Raw genomic sequence first — 26,317 nt, 5'->3', positions numbered from 1 at the left:
GAGAGCAGTTTGGCAGTTCTCTGTTCAGTGGTAAAGGCACACATCCTATGACTCAGCAGTACAAATTTTCTGTACCTACCCTAGAGACACACTTACACACGTGCCAGGGAAATGAGTATAAATATGTTCCTTGAAACATTGTTTGTAATTGCAAAAAAAAATCTGTCAATAATAGGGAAATGCCCAAATAAATTGTGGTACAGTCATACTATAGAATACTATGCAGCAGGTCCAAAAAATTGTATAGATCTCTTATACTGATGGACATAGATTTAGCGCTAGAACAATTTAAGTGAAAAAAAAGCAAGTTGGGGCTTCCCTGGTGGCGCAGTGGTTGAGAGTCCACCTGCCAATGCAGGGGACGCAGGTTCGTGCCCCGGTCCAGGAGGATCCCACATGCCACGGAGCAGCTGGGCCCGTGAGCCATAGACGCTGAGCCTGTGCGTCCGGAGCCTGTGCTCCGCGACGGGAGGGGCCACAACAGTGAGAGGCCCACGTACCACAAAAAAAAAAAAAAAAAAAAAAAGCAAGTTGTAGATATATGTATAGTATGATGCCTTTTATGTTTCTCTGGGGATGAATATATATGTAAATACATGGGAAAAAGACTGGAAGGATCCATGGCAGATTCATAACAATGATTATCTCTGAGGAGGAAAGAAGGGAACCAGGTTTGAGAATAGGTAGCAAAGGAGGCTTCAACCTTATAGTTAATATTTTCAATTTTTTTCAAAGAGCATGTGTTTGAGTATTGTATGGTTAAAATTGTTAACAAAATATCAGTTCAGTTTTAAAATGCTAAGTATGTATTAGGTATTGATTACTTTTTATCTTTCTTTGCTTTTCAGAATGTAATGAATAAGATGCATACAATTAGTGTACCCTACTCTGTTATGAAGACTTGCCCTCTCTCTTGGGTCCAAAGAGTACATGCCCACAAAGGTAGTTACACACAGCATCTAAGCTTTGATTACGTGACTGTTGGCAATTTCAGGGATTTTCAAATTGCTCTTCTAACGACATAATTCTATGCCTTGGTGCCTTGACAGGTTTTAGAGTTTGTTTATTAAAAAATCAGATATGTTATCTAGTTCATCTCAGTTGATGTCCATTCTTAAGAATTGTGCCTGAATCCGGGCCCTGAATTAGATTTATTGGGTGCTTTGGTGTTCGAAGCTTCCTTGGCTAGGATACGAGGCCTGCCTGCAGGTCACAGTGAGCGAGGCAGTCGTGTGTCCAGTCAGTCGCCACTGCCTCAGAGCACCTGGAACAATTTCTTTGAAACCTTTTTTATTTTTCTCTAAGTGAAAATCATGATTCCTAAAATAAGTAAAAATGTTTTTATTATAATATATTAATACCTACCAAATTTAACATGTGTGTATTGACTTTGTCTCTTTTGCATTTATAGCCAAGGTTGCTTTAGTAAAATGCCGAGACTTGCACTGGGCTATGATGGCACATCGGGACCAACGAGATGTGAGCTTGAGCTCCCTCCGCATGTTGATTGTGACTGACGGAGCAAATCCCTGTGAGTGTTTCTAGAGTGTCAGTCTGGGAATATCCTTTCCTTTGGTAGTCTGAGGTTTTCATCCCCTTTCTGTAAGCATTTTTTTTTTTATATCTGTATTGAGAGATAATTCACATACCATAAAACTTGCCCATTTAAAGTACCCTTCAATGGGGGACTTCCCTGGAGGTCCGGTGGTTAAGAATTTGCCTTCCAATGCAGGGGGTGTGGGTTCGATCCCTGGTCGGGGAGCTAAGATCCCACATGCCTCCTGGCCAAAAAACTAAAACATAAAACGACAGAAGCAATATTGTAGCAAATTCAATAAAGACTTTAAAAATGGTCCACATCAGAAAAAATCTTTTAAAGAATTAAAAAAAATAAAGTACAGTTCAATGGTTTCAGTATATTCACAGAGTTATACGGCTATCACCATTGACCTGAATTTAGAACATCATCCTCCCCAAAAGAGACCCCATACCCATTAGTAGTCACTCCCCATTTCCCATCCTCTGTGCCCTAGCCCTAGGCAACTGCTAATCTACTCCCTGTCTGTATGTTTATCTATTCTGGACATTTCGCATAAATGTAGTCATGCTATATGTGGTCCTTTGTGACTGGCTCCTTTCACTTAGCATGTTTTCAAGGTCCCTCCATGTTGTAGCCTGTGTCTGTACTTTATTCCTTTATATTGCCATATAATATTCTATTGTATAGATATACTATATTTTATATAGTCATTCATCATTTGATGGATCTGTAAGCTGTTAAAACCACTCCATGCTCACTCATTTAGGTCCTTTCTCTATCATGTAACTAAAAAGAACTATGAGAAGGTAACTTGATAGAGCCAAGTGTCTGGACTTTATGTAAATTCCCTGTCACCAAATCTAAGGAGTTTGCGAAAGCTTTCAGAGATCTTACTGTGTTGCCTGCTTTTCCTGACAAGCATAAGCATCTTGAGCCTCCACAGGGTAGAATCAGGTAAAGCATTAGATGCTACTGTGTTCTTTGTCATCGTGGATTTTTGTCGGTAGTCACAATGATCATCTTGGTATAAAACACAGTCCTGGGACTGACCTTAGTAAGAAACAAGTCAGAGAGTACATGAACAGGATGGAACTAAGCCAGAGTACTAGTAATGCACTGGCTAAACTGCAGTAGTTACTTCAGGAAGAGTTGCTTGCTTCCGAACTGGCCACCTGTTGCCTGCGGTGCATCTCTGCTATTGATTGGGCAGTTTGGTAGGAGCAGCCTTATTTTAAGTTGTAACTTTCAATAGTGTCACTGACCTTTCATGGGCTAGATGAGCATTTGTTCGTCCTTGAAACCTATCAACCATTTCACAGGCACAGTAAAATATTTGCATGGAATTGATGATGTACAGATGTGTCGGCTTTCTGTTCTTTACCAGTTTCCTGCAATAATGAAAATCATGTTTGCAGTTTTCAAGTTGATCTGTTTCAACTCCTCAGGGTCTGTGTCATCCTGTGATGCCTTCCTGAGTCTGTTCCAAAGCCATGGTCTGAAACCTGAGGCCATCTGTCCGTGTGCTACTTCTGCCGAAGCCATGACTGTTGCAATCCGCAGGTATCGTTCAGAATGTTGGTGCTCTTGATGTATGTTACAGCTCTGATCAAATGTGCAGAATGGACCAGGTGATGACAAGGGGTGTGATCTAATTTTCTGCTTCATAATCCTGAAAGTGAAAATGACTTTGTAAAGCAGTTTGAAGCATCTCATTTATTTTTCCCACTCTTGCCCTAAGTGTAACTGGTAAACTGAAATTTTACTTCAGTTATTAACATCTCGTATTTGTGAATTAGTTCTTTTTCTGTCTTGTTTTGCCCTTCAGAATCCTTAGTTAGCATCTTAGACTACAAGTAGACTGTTCTTGATTGTAGCTTATATATGCAAAGTACCTATATAGAGAGTACACCCAAGCCAGTATATTCCTTTTATTTATTTATTTTTTAATTGAAGTATAGTTGATTTAGTGTTGTGTCAGTCTCTGCTGTACAGCAAAGTGACTTGGTTATACACATATATCCCTTCTTTTTTTTTTTTAATACAGTAGGACCTTGTTGTTTATCCATTCTAAATGTAATAGTTTGCATCTACCAACCCCAAACTCCCAGTCCATCCCGCTCCCTCCCCGTCCCCCTTGCAAGCCAGTATATTCTTAACAACTGATTAAAATTTACTTTTTCCATCTGAATGAAAGTTCACCATGCTTTGCACATGTAAATTAGATTAACTTGGCATGTTTGGGGTAGAGAAAAATGCGGATTTTTGTGTGTATGCTATCCAGAGGAAATTTCCTTTCCTACATGTTCATACTTTTCTCTTAGTATCATTTTATTTGCCAAATTTCATGAGTTTATTTTGTTTTCAGGCCTGGAGTCCCAGGGGCCCCTTTGCCGGGAAGAGCCATTCTCTCCATGAATGGATTGAGCTATGGGGTAATACGGGTCAATACTGAAGATAAAAATTCAGCACTGACGGTTCAGGATGTGGGACATGTAATGCCCGGGGGTGAGTTCTCAGGGGCATCATTTGGTGTTTCATGAAGATTCGTCTTTAGAGATAGTGGAGCCTGATAAAATATGAGATCCAAAACCAGGAATCCAAAATCTAATACTAAGTCACTTAATTTCAAAAAGCCTCTCTAAGAGTTAAGCGATTCTAATCATACTTATTTCCGGCAGAAATTGGATGATTTAATTGTGAATGTTTCAGTTACAGTTGTTCACATGGAAAGCTAAGTACTGAGTGATACTAAAGTTGTCCGGTTTTCACTGTAATTGCCAAGACGATGGGCTGGCAGAAAGTTAAGAGTACATTGCTTCCTGCGTGTTTGAATTTGATCTGTGTAAGGGTATTTTAATTTAACCTGTTTCTTTGGACTTTGCAGTCATTTTGAATAAGTCACTGTCTTTAAAAGCTTCGGTCTGCATCTATTGTATGTTTTTATTTGCTGAATTTAAAAAATTCTTTATTATCGGGTGAAAGGTGGAAATTTCAGATATACCTATGTAGCATCAGGTCTGGTTTTAACATTCCTGTTTGGTATTCTCACTTAATGCCGCTCAGTGAATGTAAAACTTTCGTGGGTTCATAAGGATGAGACTGTTTTTTCGAAGGTTTTCCAGACTGTCCCTTGACTATACTTTCTGTACACTAGGAATGATGTGCATTGTGAGACCCGATGGACCTCCCCAACTCTGCAAAACAGATGAAATTGGAGAAATCTGTGTCAGCTCCAGAACAGGAGGCATGATGTACTTTGGGCTTGCTGGTGTGACGAAAAATACATTTGAGGTACGTGACATTAAAGTTTCATGGGGAACGTGTTGCGTGAGGTCAGTGTCACTAAGGCAGCTGAGCTGGCTGATGGGAAATAGCACAGCGTAGCTGTTGGGAGTGTGTGCTCCAGAGGTAGACTGCCCGAGGTCCAGCCCTGACTGCCATGCACTAGTTGAGCTGCTTAACCTCTCTGTGCCCCAATTTCCTTCTTTTTAAAATGTGAGTAATGATAGTATCTACCATAGGAACGTTGTGAGAACTAAATGAGTTAATGTTTATAGAGTGCTTAGACCAGTACCTGGCACACAGGAAGCGCCCTTGTTTATCTCTTACATATATAAAGAGTAAGAGGCCTCACAGAAATTCACCCTGGTGAATGTGCCATGGTTTGAGCATATAAGACCCAAAATTTAGTTCTGAGAGTGCAGTGAGAATGGATCCATCTCTCAAGAGTAGGCTCGAGTTAACCACGCTTGTAAAGACTAATGTAAACCAGAATGCCAGCTTCCTAATGAAAAATGAAAACCTGGCTTGTCACGGGGGCAGATTGTTGCCGTTATTCAGTCTTTCAGTGAGAGAAATATTTATTGAGCACCTTCTGCATGTCTGGCACTATTCTCCATGCTTGTGGTACATCAGGAAAATACATAAAACTCAAATAGCTCATATTCTCAGTGGAACTAGCACATCGTTTTTCTGAAGGCAGTTCTGCATGTGAAGCCAAATTGTAATGAAAGTTTGCCTGGTGAGCCTGGAAATCAGAACAGGCATAATTAATTGTCTGTATTTCCTAATTGGGATTAACCTGCCTCGAGGTACCTTTTAGGGAAAAGAGAACTCCAGTTTATGGGCCATGTCCCCTTCACACTAGACAGGGCTTATATGACCACTGCCAATTTTCAGTCTTTGAGCTTCCCTTTTCTATAACTTAGACTAGTGGTTCTCAGTCTCAATATGGCAGGGCACATCTGTCTACCATCCCATTTGAAAATCAGTGCATGTAATTATGTAATAATAGATGTAAATGGCAGGAGAGTGTTATCTATATGTGTGGTGTGGTGTGATGTGGTGGCTCAAAAAGGCTCCATCATCTATGTTTATACAGCCTAAAATGGCATAATATATATTATTAAATGTCTATTATTACCACCACCACCACCACCATCATCATCATCATCATCATCATCATCATCATCATCATCATCATCACCACTACCATCACCATCACTATCACTACTACATTCTTGGCCTACCTTCAAAAGTTGTGACCAATTCATAAACTCTTAAAGCACATGCTTACTGCCATTCTCTTGGTTTACTTTCACAGGTGACTAATTATCTCTGCTGAGTTTTTATACATTTTACTAATTTTAATCTCACCTTATTTCTCTTTTAAGTGCTTGGACTACATATGTTTCCAATATCTGAGTTTTCTTCATTGCATTTTCCTTATATAAATAAGATCTTCAAGCAGTGTTTGAAGATACTAATAATATTTTATTACGTTGCCTCCCCTGGGAGGGCAAGTGCCTAGCTAAAATTCTCAGATTTGTTACTAAGCTGCTAGGTCCATAGTGATGAAGAAATTTTGAAATCCGCAGGATAAATTTAATGACAGTGAAGTACAATAATAATACTAACCAAAAAAGGAGAAGAAAACTGTTGCACTGGTTTTGCAAATTAAAGTTTCTCATATTTTTCTTACTGGATTCTTATATTTAAACCCTGAGAGAATTTTTCAATGTGGTTAACACTTCACTAGAACAAAAGATCTAAAAATGGCTGCTTAGAAAATAAAAGTGTATTTTAAAAATAAGCTACTGGTAGGGAATTCCCTGGCGGTCCAGTGGTTAGGACTCCTTGCTTTCACTGCTGAGGGCCCAGGTTCATTCCCTGGTTGGGGAACTAAGATCTCACAAGCCGCGTGGTGCAGCTAGGAGAAAAAAAAAAAAAGCTTCTGGTGAGAAAAACTTTGCAACACATATGAATGCAAAGAGCTAATTTTCCATCGTCATCTCTTACTAGCTATTTGATATGAGGCAAATGAAACTGTGCCTTTCTCATCTGTAAAATGAAAATATTCTGTTTCATAGGGTTTTCTTGAGAATTAACTGTATTTACACCCATGCCTGGTACATGATAACCATTTTATAAATGTTAGCTCTTGTTATAGTTGTTCCCTGTGTAAAAAAAGAAATCTTAAAAATTAAAGGGAAAAATCCAATCAAATAGAAATAATAGACAGGAGACATGACTAGGCTATTCATAAAAGTAATACAAATGGCCGGTAAATTAAGGAAAAGAAATTCATCCATGTTAGTAATAAATAAATGCAGCTAAAATAATAGTGGGATTTCTTTTTTTGCCTACCAGATTGGCAAAGTTTAGAAAAATTGATAACATGTAATATTAGCCAGAGTATGGGAAAAACATTCTAATATGGTATTGGTGGAGTGTAAATTGCTATAATAATTTTGTAGGACAGCCTGTTAAAATTGAAAAGACTCATGCCTTTTGTACAAATGCACAGAAATATGTACAGCAGTATTCAGTAAAGCACTGTTCATATAGTGAAAAATTAGAATGACCTACCTAGCCAGAAAGACTGGTTACATTCTAATAGTGCTGATTCTGATGGTTTCCTGAGTACCGACTCTAGGCCAGGCACTGTGCTTGCATCTACAAATCTATTTATATTCCCTTGATCTTTACCCTAAGCCTGTGATAGGCGTTGAGAGTTCCATTTTATGGCTAAAGAAACTGAGGTATAGAGAAATGCAGGAACCTTCCTAAGGCCCATGTTACTAGTAAGTGGCAAAGACAGACATTGAACTTACATCTGACTCCAAGGGCTATGTTATCTCATTCCCCCATGTGATGGTATATTATAGAACTCTTGTACAAAGAGAGCTAGATTGACTATTACCAACTTGTAAAGGTATCCAAAATACATATACGATACGAAACACATATAATATATGAAAAAGCAAGTTACAAAATAGTATATATAATACGATCCCTTTAAAAAATGCTTAATATGTTACTATGTGAATCTAAAAAAGTCCGGAGAGATAAACAACGAATTATAAATGTTTGTTATGTCTTAAGCAGGTGGGATTACTGGATTCACTATTTTTTATAATTTTAGTTTTCAACAAGCATGTATTACTGTTTTAAATTCTTTTTTTTATTTAAGACTTTTTGAAAATCAAATACTTTTTTTTTTAAGCTAACATTTTCACTTTCTTCCGTCTTTTAGGTGATTCCAGTGAATTCCGCAGGCTCTCCTGTTGGGGATGTACCGTTCATCCGGTCGGGATTACTGGGGTTTGTAGGGCCAGTAAGTGACACTTGCATATTTGTTTTGGTGCATCTGATCCAAATATTTGTACTTTAGTTCACAGAACAAATTCTTATTAGTCCAAGAGTATTACAGGGCCGCTTAACTTACATTTAGAGCAGTTCCTGTAAAAATGTCATAAAATGAGTAATGTTTATTGTTCCAGTTACCCAAATTCATTTTATTCCTTCAAACTAAGACATTATCTTTTATTTTCAAAACTCTTTTCACTTATTCTTCCTATGTTGCATTGATTTGATTAATATATTTCAGTAAGTTAGAAGAGTGCTGAAAAAGTTAACCTTCAATAGCAAAGGGAAGCCATAATAGTGTACAGATCATTTTCATACAGATTATCAGTACTACACCAGGTGTAACAGTAAATTCTCTGAATGAAAACAATTTGTTTTTCAGCAGGTGGTATTTAGAGGCATTGGGTTTACAGAGACAATTAGGATATAAAACCTGTTCTCAAAGAGCTCACAGTTAGTTTCATGAGCCGGTGAGGAAGGCAGAGAGGCAGAGCATGAAGGGCTTTGCATGACATAATGGGAAGTTTGGATTTTATCTTGTAAGTAATAGACCTTCATTATCATAGTTGAGCCCACATACCTCCCTCCATCTTAATTACCTCCTTACCCTCTGTTTTTTCTCCTCATAACAGTTCAAGTTCTATAAGAAAAGATCTAATTTTATTTTATTTCTTCCCCACCATTTATGGGTGACGGTGGGGTTGAGGACATACCTCTAAGAAAATCACTCTCCTAGAAAGAGACATCTGCACCTACTGTCTTGACTTCTTCACTCAGCACCAAGAAATTCTCAGAGACCCAACTCCTTTTAGCTTCCACTCCACTATTGAGGTCCAAGATGGAGCTCCAGCCATCACATCTGCATTCCAGGAAACAGGACAGAAGAAAGGATGTAGCCCTACTATCTCTTAAGAGAAATTCCCTGAAGCTGCTGAGCAACACTTCTACTTACATCTCGTTGTTCTGAACTAGTCACCTGGCCACACATAGCTGCAAGGGAGGCTGAAATGCATGCCCAGCTAGAAATTCTACTACTGTGAAAGAAATGGAAAAATAGATGTTGGAGGACCAGCAGAGACTGTCTTGTTCTCTTTATTCACTTCCACCGTAGGACTTTTCAGACTGTGTTGAAAATGGCTGATTTTCTTCTGTCTTCTGGGATGACAGAAGGATGGGCCAGTAGCTTCTTGAGACTAGAGATTATGTCTTACTTACAAAGCCTAGTCAGTGTATGGCATTACATTGTGCTTAGTAAATCAATTAGTGACATTCAAATGGAGATGACTACTAGATAATTCAATATATGTAAATGGTCCAAAAATTTAGGAATTCTATAATGAATGGGAAAAGTTAATTTATTTCAAATGGGTCTGGGAAAATTATTGATAAAAATTATATGAAATAATAATAGAATTATTTATACAGCGATGCTTTGAGGACATTGACAGCAGACTTTCCTGCAGCTCGGTTATTTTTTTGGAAAGGAGAGGCTCCTACAATTCCTTAGACCTTTCTTTATTAACTTAGTTCTAATATTACCAGATGGAAACATTACCCTTATAAATCTGAGACATTCATTCTCACATTAAAACTGTTTTACTCTCTTCCTAATTCCAGTGTTAAATGGTCTAACAATTTTCTCCTCTGCATCCATCCCATGAATAAGTACAGAAGATGAACTAATACATAATCATGACTGGGAAAATGAACTGTGCTCATTTGGCATCCTAGTTGCTTTCTTATAAAATTCCTCCATGGGACTTCCCTGGTGGTGCAGTGGTTAAGACTCCACACTTCCACTGCAAGGCACACAGGTTCAGTCCCTGGTCGGGGAACTAGGATCCCAACGTGCCTTGCAGTGCGGCAAAAAAATAAAATTCCTCCCTAAGAATGAATATGGGGCTTCCCTGGTGGTGCAGTGGTTAAGAATCCACCTGCCAATGCAGGAGACACGGGTTTGAGCCCTGGTCCGGGAATATCCCACACGCCACGGAGCAACTAAGCCCGTGAACCACAGTTACTGAGCCTGCGCTCTGGGGCCTGCGAGCCACAACTACTGAGCCTGTGTGCCTCAACTACTGAAGCTCATACGCCTAGAGCCTGTGCTCCGCAGCAAGAGAAGCCACCCCAGTGAGAAGCCTGCACACTGCAACGGAGAGTAGCCCCCACTCGCTCAACTACAGAAAAGCCCGCGCGCAGCAACAAAGACCCAGTGCAGTCAAATATTAATTAATTAATTAATTAATTTAAAAAGAATGAATATGAATGGTTTCCCTTCTTATATACTATTAAGACCGCATTAATTGTAAGATGCCACTGATTCTGAGATGTCGAGATGTGAAACACTTTTTTAGAATCCATAAAATACGATATTTTCTTTCCTACAGTTTTTATGAGATTTATTTCAAGGCAGGAAGTAAAATGTCTGTTTTGCTATTTAAATTATGTAAATCATTGTTACCTTTCAGGGCAGCTTGGTTTTCGTGGTTGGAAAAATGGATGGGTTACTGATGGTTAGTGGTCGAAGACATAATGCTGATGACATTGTTGCTACTGGATTGGCTGTTGAATCAATAAAGACTGTTTATAGAGGAAGGTGAGTAGTACAGAGTTCAAAGGTCAGCACTTCTGGTGGAATCTAAAGATACCTCTGTAGGGTGATTTGAGTTGTATTCTGTAGATGCTGTAGATTAGGTTGTTTTTGATTAAGTGTAGCAGAAACCAGGCTTTGAATATTTATCTTAAAATGTCTGGTTCTTTGGCTGTAATTGAGGGGCTGTAACCATATCCTGTATTTCAGGTTTTAATTACTACTGTTTGTTGAATCCTGAAGACTGAGGAGAGATTTCTGAAACACTGAACTTCCTACATTCCTTCAATACAGAAGTCACCCCATTCAGTCTAATTGAGATAGATGCTACTCTGTAGGAGTTTACATCTAAGAATTGTTCCCTTACTTGACTCTAAATTATTACCATTTTAATGTAGAGATTGACATAGTACATAAGCGCTAATTTCAAATTCCATGGATGAAGTCGACTAGATATCCTCTTTTCTTTGCTTATTAACTCAAGAAAAGATATTTGGCATATATTTGAGTAATTGATGTCCTGTTCAGTAGTTTTCAGTCATGGATATATGTCTTTAAAGCAATCCTGGTGTCCCTTAGTTTTTGAAGCAGTAGAAAAATTAAACCACTAGAGAACCAGTTCCTGAAATGTATAGTTTTTTGTAATGGTGTGGCTTCCTGTGAGATGTAAACTCCATGGGATACTGGACCTTCTGTCTTTGGTCACGGTCACATCCCCAGCACTCAGCACAGCGCCTGGCACGCAGTAGGTGTTCATTAACTATGTGTGGATGAAAGGAAAGAAGGAAGGGAGGTGGTCAGGCTTGCTGGCGTTCTCAGCCCTCCAGTGCCTTCCCGTTATTTCACACATTCATTCAGCAAGCGTTTATTGGGTGCCAACTGTGTGCCACTGTTCTGGATGCTCAGGGTGTGGCAGTGAACAGCACAGGCCACGTCTCTGCCCGCGGGAACTCACATTCTCATTGAGGGAAGAGCAAGTAACCACATAGGGAAACAGATACTAGGTGAGCTGGTGATGAGTGCTGTGCAGGAAGGACACGCGGGGTGGTGGTGCCTGCGGGTTATACGGGAAGTCTGGGAGTGCCTCACTAGCAGGGGGACGTTTGAGCCGAGACCTCACTCAGAGCAACCCCTCCCCCCGCCTCCAGGTCCTCCGTGACCACCTGGGCGGGTCTGACCTCTCCCCACCACTCTCTGCTTCACCACCCTGCTCCAGGCACACTGACCTTCTTGCTGTTCCTCAAACCTGCCAAGCTCGTTCCTACCTCAGAACCTTTTCGCTTTCCGTTCCTTCTGCCCGGAAACCTCTTCCTCCAGATCTCCGTGCGGCTCGCGTCCTCACCTCATTCAGGTCTCTGCTCCAATGTCCGCTCCTCAGGGAGGCGCTGCCCGCCCCCCCACCACCCCCCGACCCACACACTGCTCCGCCCCCGCCCTGCCTCGGTCCCCCGGTGTGTAGCGCGACGTGATTGTTCTGTCTCTGACACGCAAGCTCCACAAAGACAGGGACTTCAGCTTATTTATCGCTACGTCCCAACATTCACGACAGTGGCGCTTTGTACGCGTTTTTTGAGTCCTCGTTTTGATGGTAATGATTGTGACGTTTTCTTTCCTAAACTACTCCTTCCTGGGCAGTGCGGTGGGGATGTGTCCTCTCTGTAATTCCAACTGAGCAAAGCAAATAGGACTGGTTGTGAAGGGAGTCCTGATGTGTTTGATCTGTCTCTCTTAGAATTGCTGTGTTTTCTGTGTCTGTATTTTATGATGAGCGCATCGTGGTGGTTGCGGAACAAAGACCTGACGCTTCCGAGGAAGATAGTTTCCAGTGGATGAGCCGTGTGCTACAGGTGAGCGCACCTGGGGTCTCTGTCGGGGAGGTTAACTTTGCTGTCAAAGGCAGCAGAAGCCACTGCTGAAGCATTTTCTTCAGTGGACCAGTTATGTTGCCTTTTTTTTTTCCTGCCAGTAGCTACTCAAATATTCCAGCTACTGTTAGCAAAAGCAGATAGTACCACGCCTCCTTGTGTACCACAAAGTATTTTTCTGCTCAGGTTGCCAAAAACAATTGAATTTGACCTGCCTCAGCAAGTTCTTTCACTCTTTTGTGCCTGAGTGTTAACTACCCATGAACGTTTTAACTGTCCAAACGTGGAACACATCTTTGACATAATCAGTCCCCATGTCAACAGCTGCAGTCTTACTGCATGCTACAAGTGGTGCCTAGAGTGTGAGGAATCCAATATGAGCTGCTGTTCTTCCTTTGAAGGAGCTTTACTGTGGAGTTAGAGATCTAGGTGAAGTAAACCACTAGGGAAGGAGGAAGATATGGGCTCAGTATAAGGGAAATGTTTCTAGGGGAGCAGGCTAGAATGATGAAGAGAGCCTAGTATTCGTTTAGAATCATACTTTGAATCCCCGCTCCACTACCTACCACATAAGTGCCTTTAGGCAGCTTACTTAACCTCACTGAGTTTATTTTCTCGTCTGTAAAGTGGGGATAAAATTATCTATATTACAGAGCTATTGGAAGGTTAATTGATGGTAATTAGATAATGAATTGAAATATTTAGTGCCTGCCTTCAGTACAAGATGATGGCGATCATTATTAATATAAAAAAGAACAATCATAAGCATATCTCCAATGAGGAGTTTATCTTAAATAACATTCCCTTTCCTCTCGGTCCCCTCACTCTGCTCTATTTTATGCTTAGTATCTATCAGCATATAAGTGTCTTCATATGTATTGTTTTCTACATCCACTATAATAGAAGACCCGTGAAAGCCAAGAGTTACTCTCTCTTGTTCCTGTTAGTCCAGAACCAGATGGCTATGCCAGCACATCATCAGAGTAGGCTCAGCAAATATTTGTTGGATAAATGGATGGTCCAGAGAAAGCATGGACTGTCCTTACCATTCAACTTATATGTATTGGGATTGTTCCCAGTGTCTAGAACTTGTCTGCTTGGGGCATTTGGATTTATTTATTGCCAGTTGGTAGTAATGTTGTAGAAATGTTGTAGGCATGAGATGAGTGATGGCACTAGATGACTTTTAAGATTCTTCCTATCTGCAGGGTCTGTGATTCGGAATTATCAGTTGGTATAGCATAGGCTGTTTATAGTGCAAAAATCAGAGAAAGGAAAGAGAATACTGAAGATAGACTAGATAGAAAAAACTGTGAAGAAAGTGGGACTGGGTGATCTCTGAAAGACGGTTAGTAATCAGACCCGCAAAGAGAATTTTTTTATACTGTTCATATTTTCAAACACACTGCTTATTTCATTCAGAAAGAACTTTGGGGGATAGTGGTAGAATCTTGTGGTGGATTATGTATTTTTTCCAGTTACAGGAAGCAAATTTCCCAGGTTGTTATTTTTCCCTGGAAAGCAACTATAGGAATTAAATGCAGTGCTAAACTTACTAATCCAAATTTTTGTTAAAGTCATTTGGGGTCTGATTTGGGTGTGAAATAAGAAGGCATTATCTTATATGTAGCTTCTCTGCTTGGGGTACTTGGATCCATAGTAGAACATTAAGAACTCCATGTGTTCTGGTAGGTTAGAGCCCAGAGGTTGTTTAATTCCAGGTCAGTGTATGATATAAACTAAACACCTAACTCAACACCTTCTAAGGAACGTCGTCAGTGGATGACTTACCAGGTGGCATATTTTCAGTGAGGAATCCAAGCTACACATGATACATTTGCTAACTTCCTGTATATTCTAAGATACTCAAGACTTAGGAACTGTTACAGACTTCCCATTTCCTAGTTATCTCTGTTGGTTAGTGGATTAGTCTGAAGAATATGCTTTCAAGTTTATTCCTCTGCCCTTTTAAGTCATTTTAATAAAAGGCCTTGTCTGTCTTTTATGACTCTTGGTCCATTCGTCTTCTCAGGCTGGATCTCCTTTTCAGTAAGATTTGTGGGTAGTACAAAAGAACCCTCTCAACTGGCATGTTTAGAAATGGTATTGATGGTTGGTCAGTTAGTTTTCAAAGGTGATTGAAGCAGAAAACCATAACAATGAGAAATTCTTCAAGTATTAAATTTTAACACAAAACGTAACAAGTGTGCCTTTTATTTGACGCAGAGGCGTGTGAGTGTGAGTTACACCAGTTTGAGTTCCAGGTCAGCTTACTTCCATAAACTACGTCCAAAAGCATTGGTTTCTGGTTTCATTTCCTTTAAGTTAGACTAGAACATGAATATTTGAACAGAAACTTACGTTTTAGAATTAACTTGCCCATTCCTATCAACAGTAGGAGTTCACCTCTAATGAGTCTTTAAAAAGCATAACTCTACCTATTTTGCATTCATATTTTATCAGTGGATATAATAGTTAATTATCTGAGCACAGTAACAAGAACAGCAGCTGTAAAAGGTATAGAAGCAGGCACAGCTGACACTCAGTGAGCGCACGGGTGCGTGGCTGGGAACAGGGGTGCGCCGAGGGAGCTGTTGGCCTCCAGGACTCAGTGTGAGGTGGGCCTCACCTGGATGTTTTGCAAAGGGGATGCCTAGTAACCTGGTGAACCGCTTAAGCAAGGGCTTACTTACAGAGCTTCTGTTTTGTTCATAATAAAAATACTGGGACTTCCCTGGTGGCGCGGTGGTTAAGAATTCGCCTGCCAATGCAGGGGACACGGGTTCGAGCCCTGGTCCGGGAAGATCCCACATGCCGCGGAGCAGCTAAGCCCGTGTGCCACAACTACTGAGCCCACGTGCCACAGTTACTGAAGCCCACACACCTAGAGCCCATGCTCCGCAACAAGCCACTGCAATGAGAAGCCCGTGCACCACAACGAAGAGTAGCCCCCACTCGCCGCAACTAGAGAAAGCCCGCACGCAGCAGCGAAGACCCAGTACAGCCAAAATTAAATAAACAAAATAAATAAATTTATTAAAAGTAAATAAGTAAAATTTAAAAATTAAAAATAAATTAAAAATAAAAATATTTTGCCTCTGTTTAATTGAGCTATGTTGGACAGCTAAAATATTAAACGAACCGAAACAAATTTCTAGGTTTTGGACATTATCAATCAAGAGAGAACATACTGAGGCTTGCAAATCAGTATCCACCTCTGTCCGTTTAGATTGTACTGGGTTGGCCAATACCTCACCACTCTGCCATCACTGGAAGGATTAGGTACCTTTAGATGTATGGGATACTAATAATCTACCAGATTCTAGACCTAGAACGGAGAGAGAAAGAAAAACTCTAGGGCTTCCCTGGTGGCGTGGTGGTTAAGAATCCACTTGCTAATGCAGGGGACATGGGTTTGAGCCCTGGTCCGGGAAGGTCCCATATGCCGCGGAGCAACTAAGCCTGTGCACCACAACTATTGAGCCTGTGCTCTAGAGCCCGCGAGCCACAACTACTGAAGCCCTCGCGCCTAGAGCCCGTGCTCCGCAACAAGAGAAGCCACCGCAGTGAGAAGCCCACGCACCGCAATGAAGAGTAGCCCCTGCTCGCCGCGACTAGAGAAAGCCCACGCGCAGCAACGAAGACCCAAGCAGCCAAAAATAAAATAAAACACAAAAAACTCTTAGAGTAGAATAATGCATTGTGTTAGGAGGATGTCAAATGTCATAAAATTAATCTCACTGAGTATTTATTTTGTTTGTATTTTTCTAGGCAATCGATAGCATTCATCAAGTGGGGGTTTATTGTCTTGCTCTGGTGCCTGCCAATACTCTGCCCAAAACTCCACTGGGAGGGATCCACATATCTCAGACGAAACAGCTCTTTCTGGAGGGATCGCTACATCCTTGTAATATCCTCATGTGCCCACATACATGCGTGACCAATTTGCCAAAACCCCGGCAAAAGCAACCAGGTAAGAATGCTGGCTTTGAAGGCATGACATTAAAACTGTAACTTGAAGAAGCTGAATTCTCTCAGCATGATGTTTTTCTCTAGAGTTGGACTTTACAAAGATTAGTAAGTAACATGAGAATCGTATCAGCTGACCAAAAGCAGGAAGGAGTGAGATTTTGTAAAATAGCTTTTCCAGGTTTACTGTTGGCTCAGTCTTCTGAGTAATTCTCAGTAGAGTGCCTCCATTTTCCCTGGATGTAAGGTATGGGGTCAAGGTGATCAGAATCCCACTGGCGGAGGTAGAATAGAGCAAGTCCCGTAAGGGAAGGTTCTGATAATAAGAAGAGCTAGTATTTATTGAGGCTTACTAAAAGCCAAATATGAGCTATACATTTTACAAATATGATCCTAGAGCTTCGCCCTCAGCTGTGGAAAGTAAAGTTCAGAAAAGTTAAGAATTGTGCCCAAAGTCATATAGCTGGTTAGTGACAGAGGTGAGATAAATAGCATGTTTTGCATTTGCCATATTCCTATGAATTCAAGATGCAAATAGAAGTATGTGAATTGCCATGTGAAACAAGGAAAAAACCAAATAGTCAATTTCACCATTTTGCCTAATTTCTGAACAAACCTAGGTTGTAGGGCTAATGAGTAGGAGACTAAAGGCAGGAGTAAGTGATTGATGGTCAGTCATGTTAAAATATCTGTTTAGGGCTTCCCTGGTGGCGCAGTGGTTGAGAGTCCGCCTGCCGATGCAGGGGACACGGGTTCGTGCCCCAGTCTGGGAAGATCCCACATGCCACGGAGCAGCTAGGCCCGAGAGCCATGGCTGCTGAGCCTGCGCGTCCGGAGCCTGTGCTCTGCAACGGGAGAGGCCACAACAGTGAGAGGCCCGCGTACCGCAAAAAAAAAAAAAAAATCTATTCAATCCAACATGAAGTGATTAAGTTTTATTGATGCTTTTTCATTTTAATTGAGAAGTTAATGAGAGCCTCCCAGTTTCTTGTATGCCTGGAAACACATGAGAGCCAAAATCTGGCCTTTACAGTTCCCACTGCTACCACATACACTCACACACACATAGACATAGTGGGAAGATTAGGAAGTCAAAGGGAAGTATCGCATTTAATTATATTTCCATTAAGACCGCTTTTGCTGAAAGGTAAATATGATGTACAATAATAAAATAAAAGGTAAGCCTCTGACTCTCTAGGATATTTTTATTAGGATATTACAATGTTAATCTGCTCTGCTTTGCAGTAGTTATTACTTCAGTGGTCTGGTGGCTGAAGATCATATCACATTTGGTTATATAGACGTTATTGTCAACTCACCAAGTAACCTTATCTTAGTAACAGTGTATATAGAGCTAAAGTATATATGATATTTATCAGTTTCTGCTAGTGGAAATGACAGTTTATGGAGGCTAATATTCTAAAGGGGCAGTTGGAATCAAGTCTGTACTAAGCAAGAAATATATAAAAAGAAGTATCTTCATATTTCCTGCCTACGTATCTGATGGACATGTAAAACATACAAATCCTTCTCCATCTTGTATTCTGTTATACTGAAGTCCTACATTTGTCATATGAGTAAAATCCTATTTTAAATAGCATGTAATCTAGAATTCCTTTAACAAAGCTTTCATTTCAGTAGATGCTTAAAGGATGCAACTCAGAGACATAGTAGTTGCTTAAAACATTGCTTTTGCTAGCCAGATTTCACCCAGTTTTACTAAATGACGAAACCTGTATAAAAGGTTTATTCCTAAGCCCTCATAGGCATAGCATCCACCTGTCTGATGAAAGCATTAGGTTTGGAGTCTGTGTTTTTGCTGTCTGTTGTGATGGTCTGCTAAGATCTTAGTGGAATGCTTATGGGTCAGACCAAAGCAGCTTGAAAATGTAGCATAGGGGGAACAGACATGATGTGGGGATAGCATGAGAGGATGGGGTTTAAGAAGAATACAGGAGCATAGAGATGGTTGGGAGTGAGGTAAAAAAGGAAAGGAGAGGAAAAGGAAGATAGAAACGGTGTTAAGGTAGCCCAGTGACAAAAATCTCATTGAGATGTCTGTTAAGCTGTCGTGTAAAGAATGGGAATGTGTTAGGACTGGTTTTGGCTGCACGTTTCAGATGAACATAACGGCTGCTTAAACAAGAGGCAAGTTTTTTCTTTCTCAAGTGAAAGAAATCCAGAGCTAGGCAGTCCAAGGCTAGGATGGAACTGGCTAGGAACCCTCAGTCACCGTTGGTCCAGCTTCCCATCTTATTGCGTTGGCATTGTTATCAGTTAACTATTGTTATAGATGTGCTGCATAACAAATAATCCTAAAACTCAGTGGTTTAAAGTAAGAAGCATTTATTTTTCACTCATGGAATGTGGATCTGCTGAACCTGGCTGGGATCCGCTGGCCTTGGCTTGGCTCCAGGCTGTAGGTTGGGTTCAGACCTGTTCCATGTGTGTCCTCATCATGGGACCAGCAGCTACCTGTGCCATATTTTCCTCAAGGCAGATGGCAAAAGCAAGAAGCAAGCCAAACCATACAAGCATACTGAAAGCTTCTGTTTGCTTCATGTTTCCTAACATTTTATTGTCCAGGACAAGTCAGACCAGGCCCAAAGTCAGTGGAGCAGAGAGGTATATACTCCTCTCATGTAATCCCAGTAAGGAAGACTTGTAAGAAAATCAAACAGTCTGCCACAGCCAGCCTTAGCATACTGCCTTAGGGTTCATTTAAGCTCCTGACCTCCAGCCATCAGTTCTACATTCCAGCTAGCAGGTGGGAGAAAACGACAAAGAAGGGAATACCCTTCCCCTTTAAACATATCTTCTAGAAATCGCACATATTACTTACTCTTACCTATTATTCTCCCACGCTAAAGAATATAGTCTTTATTCCAGGCATTTGCCCAGCTAAAAACTGGAGGTTGTGTTTTTAAGGAAAAAGAGGAGACTAGGGCTTGATGACTAGCAGTCTTTGCCAGTGGAAATTTATAGAATTTTGTGGAGAAAATAAGAAGACATATTACAGGTACAGCACAGTATCAGCAATTAGCCTCGTAGATGTTATTGCTTTCAGTAATTTTTCACTCTTTGACTCATAGTCTCAAGAAATACACACAGAAGGACCTCAAGAAATTACTGCTGAGTTATTTTTGTCATTTTAAATTACTCTGAAAAATTCACTTTTTAAAACATCACACCTTTATTAACTTTACATTGTGAGTTCAGGAATGGGCAACTTACACAGTCATATATAGTCTGTGTCCTGCCTATATAAAAAAGGCTGTCTCCAACATAATATATCTGTTAACGTATTATGCAGTCTCTTGGGAAAGAATTTTGCATATTGTATTGGATTGGCCAAAAAGTTCCTTCAGTTTTTAAGTAAAAATAAAAGACATTTTTCATTTTCACCAAGAACTTTATTGAACAGCATATTCACCATTTTGTTCCACTACCTTCTGCCATTTTTCAGGCAACTTCGTAATTCCATCTTCCCAAACCTTTTTCTTTTTGAGCAAAGAACGGTTCCAGGTGCCTTTTACAGTCTTCCAGGGAATTGAAACTTTTTCCATTAAGAGAATTTTGTTAAGACCGAAATAAATGGAAATCTGAAGGTGCAATGTCTGGTGAATACGGCGGGTGAATCAGAACTTCCCAGCCAAGCTGTAACAGTTTTTGCCTGGTCATCAAAGAAACGTGTTCTTGCGTTATCCTGATGGAAGATGATGCGTTTTCTGACTAATTCCTCTTTTTGTCGAGTGCTGCTTTCAACTGGTCAAATTGGAAACAGTACTTGTTGGAATTAGTCATTTGATTTTCCAGAAGGAGCTCATAATAGAGGACTCCCTTCCAATCCCACCATATACACAACATCACCTTTGGATGAAGACTAGCCTGTAGTGTGGTTGGTGGTGGTTCATTTCACTTGCCCCACAATCTCTTCTGTTCCACATTATTGTACAGTATCCACTTTTCATCTCCTGTCACGATTTGTTTTAAAAACGGAACGTTTTCATGACATTTCAGTAGAGAATCGTGAGCAGAAATACAGTCAAGAAGGTTTTTTTTGCTTAACTTATGTGGAACACAAACATCAAAGCAATTAACGTAACCAAGGTGGTGCAGAGGTTTTCAGCGCTTGATTTGGATATTTTGAGTATGTCAGCTATCTGCCGCGTGGTATAATGTTGATTGTTCTCAATGACTCGATTTGATCGCTATCAACTTCACCTGGTTTACTGAACCATGAAGCATCGTCCAGTGAGAAATCTCCAGCACTAAACTTTGCAAACCACTTTTGACATATTCAGTCAGTCACAGCACCTTCTTCATACACTGCACAAATCTTTCTATGCGTTTCAGTTGCGTTTTTACCTTTTTTGAAATAATAAAACATTATACGCCGAAAATGTTGTTTTTCCTTCTATCTTCAGTATTAAAATGGCTACACAAAAATTCACCAATTTTGATAAGTTTTTTTTTAAATGCACACTGATGTGACAGCTGTCATAATACAGTCTAACAAAATTGTTTCGAATGAACTTAAAGACAGCTAAGCACTACTAGAGAGCCATCTTACGGAAAAAACCAAACGAACCTTTTGGCCACCCAGTACTTAAAATTTCAGTGGACATACACTTTGTAGATGAAAACTGTTTAGCAGAGTATTGGAGTTCTTTACCCTTAGGGTGTGTTTTTTTTTTTTAGTTTAAAATTTTTCTTTAACTTTTCATTTTGAAGTAATTTCACTTACAAAAAAAGTTGCCAAACAGTAAAAGAATTGCCTTATACTCTTTACCCAGCTTCCCCACATATTTAAAAGTGATTCCATGATTTAAGTGATCTTGTTCCAGCTATTTCAGTACATTCATAATCAACAGATTTTGGCAATAAACGTTATTTAATATTAAAGCATAGCATCAGCATTATTCAAAACTCAGCTGGCAATAAATTTTGTTATGTTTTAGCTGTCTTCTTAGTTTCATACATTGGAGTCTAATCTTTAAGTGACCATCAGGAAAGGCATACAAAGCCCTAGCATTATTGAGAAAGGGAGAGTTTTCCTTTTTTATCTTGAGAAAGGGAGAGTTTTCACTTTTTTTTCCCCAAGTGGCAAGCCTCTGGAACAGTTGAAAATACCGTAATGAACACCCATATACCTTCCCCTAGATTCAGCAACTGTTAACTTTTTTTTTAACTGAATTCTTTGAAAGGAAATTGCAGACATCATGACACTACACCCCCAAATATTTCAGCAGTATATCTCTAGAGAACAAAAACATTCTCCTAAAATTTTCCTAATCAGCCACAATGCCATTATCCTATTAAGAAAGTTAACATTGAGCTTCCCTGGTGGCGCAGTGGTTGAGAGTCCGCCTGCCGATGCAGGGGACATGGGTTCGTGCCCCGGTCCGGGAAGGTCCCACATGCCGCAGAGTGGCTGGGCCCGTGAGCCATGGCCGCTGAGCCTGCGCGTCCGGAGCCTGTGCTCCGCAACGGGAGAGGCCTGCGTACCTCAAAAAAAGAAAAGAAAAGAAAAAAGAAAGCATTAATATAATCCTATCATTTAATAATACACAATCTATGTTCATATCTCTCCACCTGTTTATTATAGTAGCTGATTTTTTTTTAATCCAGTATCTAAAGTCACACATTGCTTTTGGCTGTCATGTCCTTTAACTTGAAAGCTCCCAAATCTGTTGTGTCTTCAAGACACGGACCTTTTTGAAGAATCCAGGCCAGTTGTCTTGTAGAATGTCCTACAATCTGGATTTCATTGCTCACTTAAAATAAAGCCCTTCTGATTTTCCTGATGAACTCACCCTCAGTCCTCATAGATGGCAGATTTCTTTTCAGACCAGATATTTATTACTGTTAAGCCCCCGTTAGGGTTTTATCCATGATTGGAACAGATGAAATGTATCAGTAGGAACCAGTGCAACCAACTGTCACCTTCTCGGAGTGAAAACTTCCCTCTCTACACAGTCCCTCCACCCCCCAATCCATGTCTCTCCTGTGGTCCTATTTTCTATTTTTCCATCACTTCCTGCTACCTGACATTATTTGTGTATGTGTTTATTGGTTGCCTTTCCCCGCTAGAATACAAGCTGTATGTCTTGTTTGCTACTTTGTCCCAGTGCCTAGAAGGGTGCTCAGTCGGTATTGGTTGAATGAACGTTTGAACCAGCTTTGGTCAGTCTGGAAATGCTTGGGGCTGGCGTGGGGGTGGTATGTAGCTTGAATCGCCATCTCCAGAGAGCTGATTTTTGCTTTTACTTACAGGCGTAGGCCCTGCTTCTGTGATGGTTGGGAATCTGGTTGCAGGAAAACGCATAGCACAAGCTGCAGGAAGGGATCTTGGGCAAATTGAAGAGAATGATTTAGTGAAGAAGGTAAGTGTTCCAGAAGTGTTGATTTTTACAAACAAGTCAAGGACAGAACCTACGCTTCAGGTAACAGATGGCAGATGCATTGTCCAGCTTCTTAAAAGTTGCTGACCATGATTCTTTTTTCTGCTTTATGACTTCAGCACCAATTTCTGGCGGAGATCTTACAGTGGCGAGCCCAGGCAACTCCTGACCACGTACTCTTCATGCTGTTAAATGCCAAGGTATTAAAAATGCAATTGTATGTCTAATCAGCTGGCTATTGTGAGAGTATCTTAGGCACACTTGATCTCTTTCTTTCATCAGAAAAGTTCTGTTGCCAACTCAGAGGAAGGAGTTGTTGCTTTCTCCTCGTTTTGATATATGAGGATAAATTGTGCAGTTATTTCAAGGTTGAAATGAGACCTCCTGGAGTGTTATTCAATACTGTCTCTTTTTTGTCACAATCAAGTTGTCTTTTTTCAGTTCTGATAGGAACCGTAGGACAACCATGTAATTACATAATCTACAGATAGACAGAATGCATTGTGTCAATGTAATTTTTAACCCAGTTTGACTTTTAATTCTTTGATTTCCACCAGAAATAAAATGACTTTAGATCAACATTTTAAAAACCAGTTGTTTCTAGTACATACTTAAATTATTTATTGCTAACATAAAAAGCAAATTGAAAATTATTCAAGAGTATGTTTAACTATTGCTTTCTAATGGATGGTTCGCCAGAATATTGTATTTTTTAAGTTATGCATTCCATGGGAGTCTGTTGAGATTTGTTTGTTTTAATGGTTGAGTCCGAAGCTGGTACTGTGACCACAGCATAGAACAGTATTTGTCAACAGCAGAGGGAAGACTGGAGGGCCTATTGGAGTCCCTTAGGGGACTTACCCAGATGGCCCCCTTCTGCCCCAGGCCCTGGATTCTGATAGTCTCTCCCTCCCTCCCTCTCTCCCTCCCTCCCTCTCTCCCTCCCTCCCTCTCTCCCTCCCTCCCTCCCTCCCTCCCTCTCTCTCTCTCTCTCTCTCTCTCTCTCTCTCTCTCTCTCTCTCTCTCTCTCTCTCTCTCACACACACACACACACACACACACACACACACACACACCACACACACACACATACACAGCTTTGAGAATTTATGCAGTGATAGAACCTGAGAGGGATATGCTGTGCATCTTAGCGAAAAGTCAGTTAAAATCTTAAGAACCGTTGCTCTATGGTAGAAAACTTTGGGACTTCCTTGCTCCACCTCTGCATGAAGTGGGCTTCTCTTCAAGTGCATGGATTGATTAGGGTCCTTCCATTTCAGTAAGAAGATGTCAATCCAGCTTGTTCCCCACTCCACTCCCAAGCTTGGCTACAGTTAAACTTATGGCCCTGTCAAATCATACTTCAGATCTATTTGTTAGTGTAAGTAAGTTGAAATTTGCTTCTTGGGTAGAGAAATAATATATATGGATGACTAAAGGACATGCAGTCCATCTATTCTTCTGCATATTCTAACATTTTACCTTGGATTAGCCCAGGCCACCAGAAAGCCTAGGAACCATACAACATTGTTCCCTTATGCCCAGAAAATGCTTCTTACTGAAGTTTAGTTTACTGCCGTACCAAGGACCAAAAAGAGAGCCATTGTAAGAAATGGCGTTATGAATTTAACCCTGATTTTAGCCAAAGGAATATTCATTTTAGTGTTATAACCTTAATGTCCAACAATAGACAATTGACTAAATAAATTATGGTATATAAACATGCAATACTATGCAGTCATTGAAAATAATGTTATAGAATAGTTGATGAACCAGAAAATAGTCATAATGTGGAAGTAGGAAAAGTAGGATATAAAACTTTAATAATAATTGAGTACTTACTGAAGACCCTGTCCTGGGTGCTTTCCATTTCATAGTTCATTTTAAGGTTAGGGGAACGGAGGCATAGAGACATGAAATCACTTGCCCAAGGTCGCAGGGCCCTAAGTGGTAGGACTAGGAAATTAGCTCCTTCATTTGAACCCAAACTAGCTTCAGAGCCCACATTCTTAGCCAATGCACTATACAGCCTCTGGCATAATATAGTATACCTTTTTTTTTTTAATGTTGCATGTGAATTTATATATAATACATACTCATTTGTTAAAAACCAGGAAAATATACAGCAAAAGTTAATAGTGGTTACATCTCATATTTACTAATCTATATTTCCAAATTTTCTATATTGAACTTGTACTACTTTATAGTAATGAAATTTAAAAGTTATTTTTAAAAGAAACAGCTCAGTAAACTTGTTTTTATCATGAGTTTTTTAAAGTTAAGTTACAATAATTAAAACAGTGTGGTATTGGCACGATATAGACAAATAACAGTTTGGTTTTATCTGGTAAAGTTGAAGGTGGGCATACCCATTGACCCAGCAATTCCATTTCTAGGGCTATACCTGACCAAAACTCATATATTTATGCACCAGGATATATGTATTAGAATGAATTGTCCATCAGCAGTAGAATGGATGAATAAATTGTGGTATGTTCATGCAGTTAAATACTGTGCAGCAACAAAAGCAAATGAACTATACACCTAAGCATGAGAGGTTAGATGACGCTTCATAGAATGTTGAGAGAAAGAAGCAAATCACAAAAAAATATATGTACAGTACAACTATGAAAATCAAATATTTCATAGGTGGTAAAAATATAAAGAAAAAGAAATTAGCCACTAACATTAAAAAGTCACGATAGTGGTTCCCTATGGAGGGAAGGAGAAGGCACCCATGAGGGTGCTTTTAAGCAGGGGTCTTTTTCACATCAGGCTGGTTCTTACACAGATGCTTGTTTTATATATATATATATATATTTTTTTTTTTTTTTTTTTTTTTTACCGGTACGCAGGCCTCTCACTGCTGTGGCCTCTTCCGTTGCGGAGCACAGGCTCCGGACGCGCAGGCTCAGCAGCCATGGCTCATGGTCCCAGCCGCTCCGCGGCACGTGGGATCCTCCCGAACCGGGGCACGAACCTGCGTGCCCTGCATCGGCAGGCGGACTCCCAACCACTGTGCCACCAGGGAAGCCCTATAATTTTTTATTAAGCTACACGTTCATATCTTATGCACTTTCACACTCGTGTGTTATATTTTACAAAGGCACAGGGGTTCAAAAAGCCCAGCTCGGTGAAACTTGAATTGGACAATAAGGGTATTTATGAAGACCCGCAGGAGAAATTATTCTCAGGACCAGGAATAATTGGCCATCTCCTAATCTGCTAACCTTTGTTAATTCACTGTTCGTGTTTTTGTTTACATCTCTGCTGTTAGAATACTCAGAGCCAAACTCGTGTT

At 40.2% G+C, this 26,317-nt stretch overlaps 1 protein-coding gene across 2 annotated transcripts in view; it reads left to right on the top strand.

Moving 5' to 3' along the window:
• DIP2B (disco interacting protein 2 homolog B) overlaps positions 1 to 26,317 on the top strand; it is a 232,092-nt gene that overhangs the window by 184,895 nt on the left and 20,880 nt on the right. For both annotated transcript variants that reach the window (XM_079938477.1, XM_079938476.1), the window contains 11 exons: positions 849 to 942; positions 1,412 to 1,531; positions 2,986 to 3,100; positions 3,906 to 4,045; positions 4,695 to 4,831; positions 8,076 to 8,156; positions 10,657 to 10,784; positions 12,511 to 12,625; positions 16,415 to 16,616; positions 22,889 to 22,998; positions 23,136 to 23,216. In XM_079938477.1, coding sequence (XP_079794603.1) covers positions 849 to 942; positions 1,412 to 1,531; positions 2,986 to 3,100; positions 3,906 to 4,045; positions 4,695 to 4,831; positions 8,076 to 8,156; positions 10,657 to 10,784; positions 12,511 to 12,625; positions 16,415 to 16,616; positions 22,889 to 22,998; positions 23,136 to 23,216 — 1,323 coding nt within the window. The remainder of the gene's footprint in view (positions 1 to 848; positions 943 to 1,411; positions 1,532 to 2,985; positions 3,101 to 3,905; positions 4,046 to 4,694; positions 4,832 to 8,075; positions 8,157 to 10,656; positions 10,785 to 12,510; positions 12,626 to 16,414; positions 16,617 to 22,888; positions 22,999 to 23,135; positions 23,217 to 26,317) is intronic.

Source organism: Stenella coeruleoalba, assembly GCF_951394435.1.
Source record: "Stenella coeruleoalba genome assembly, chromosome: 11".
NCBI classification, from domain to species: Eukaryota; Metazoa; Chordata; class Mammalia; order Artiodactyla; family Delphinidae; genus Stenella; species Stenella coeruleoalba.
Note: the sequence above shows the minus strand (reverse complement) of the source record. Positions and strands in the feature narration are given on the sequence as shown.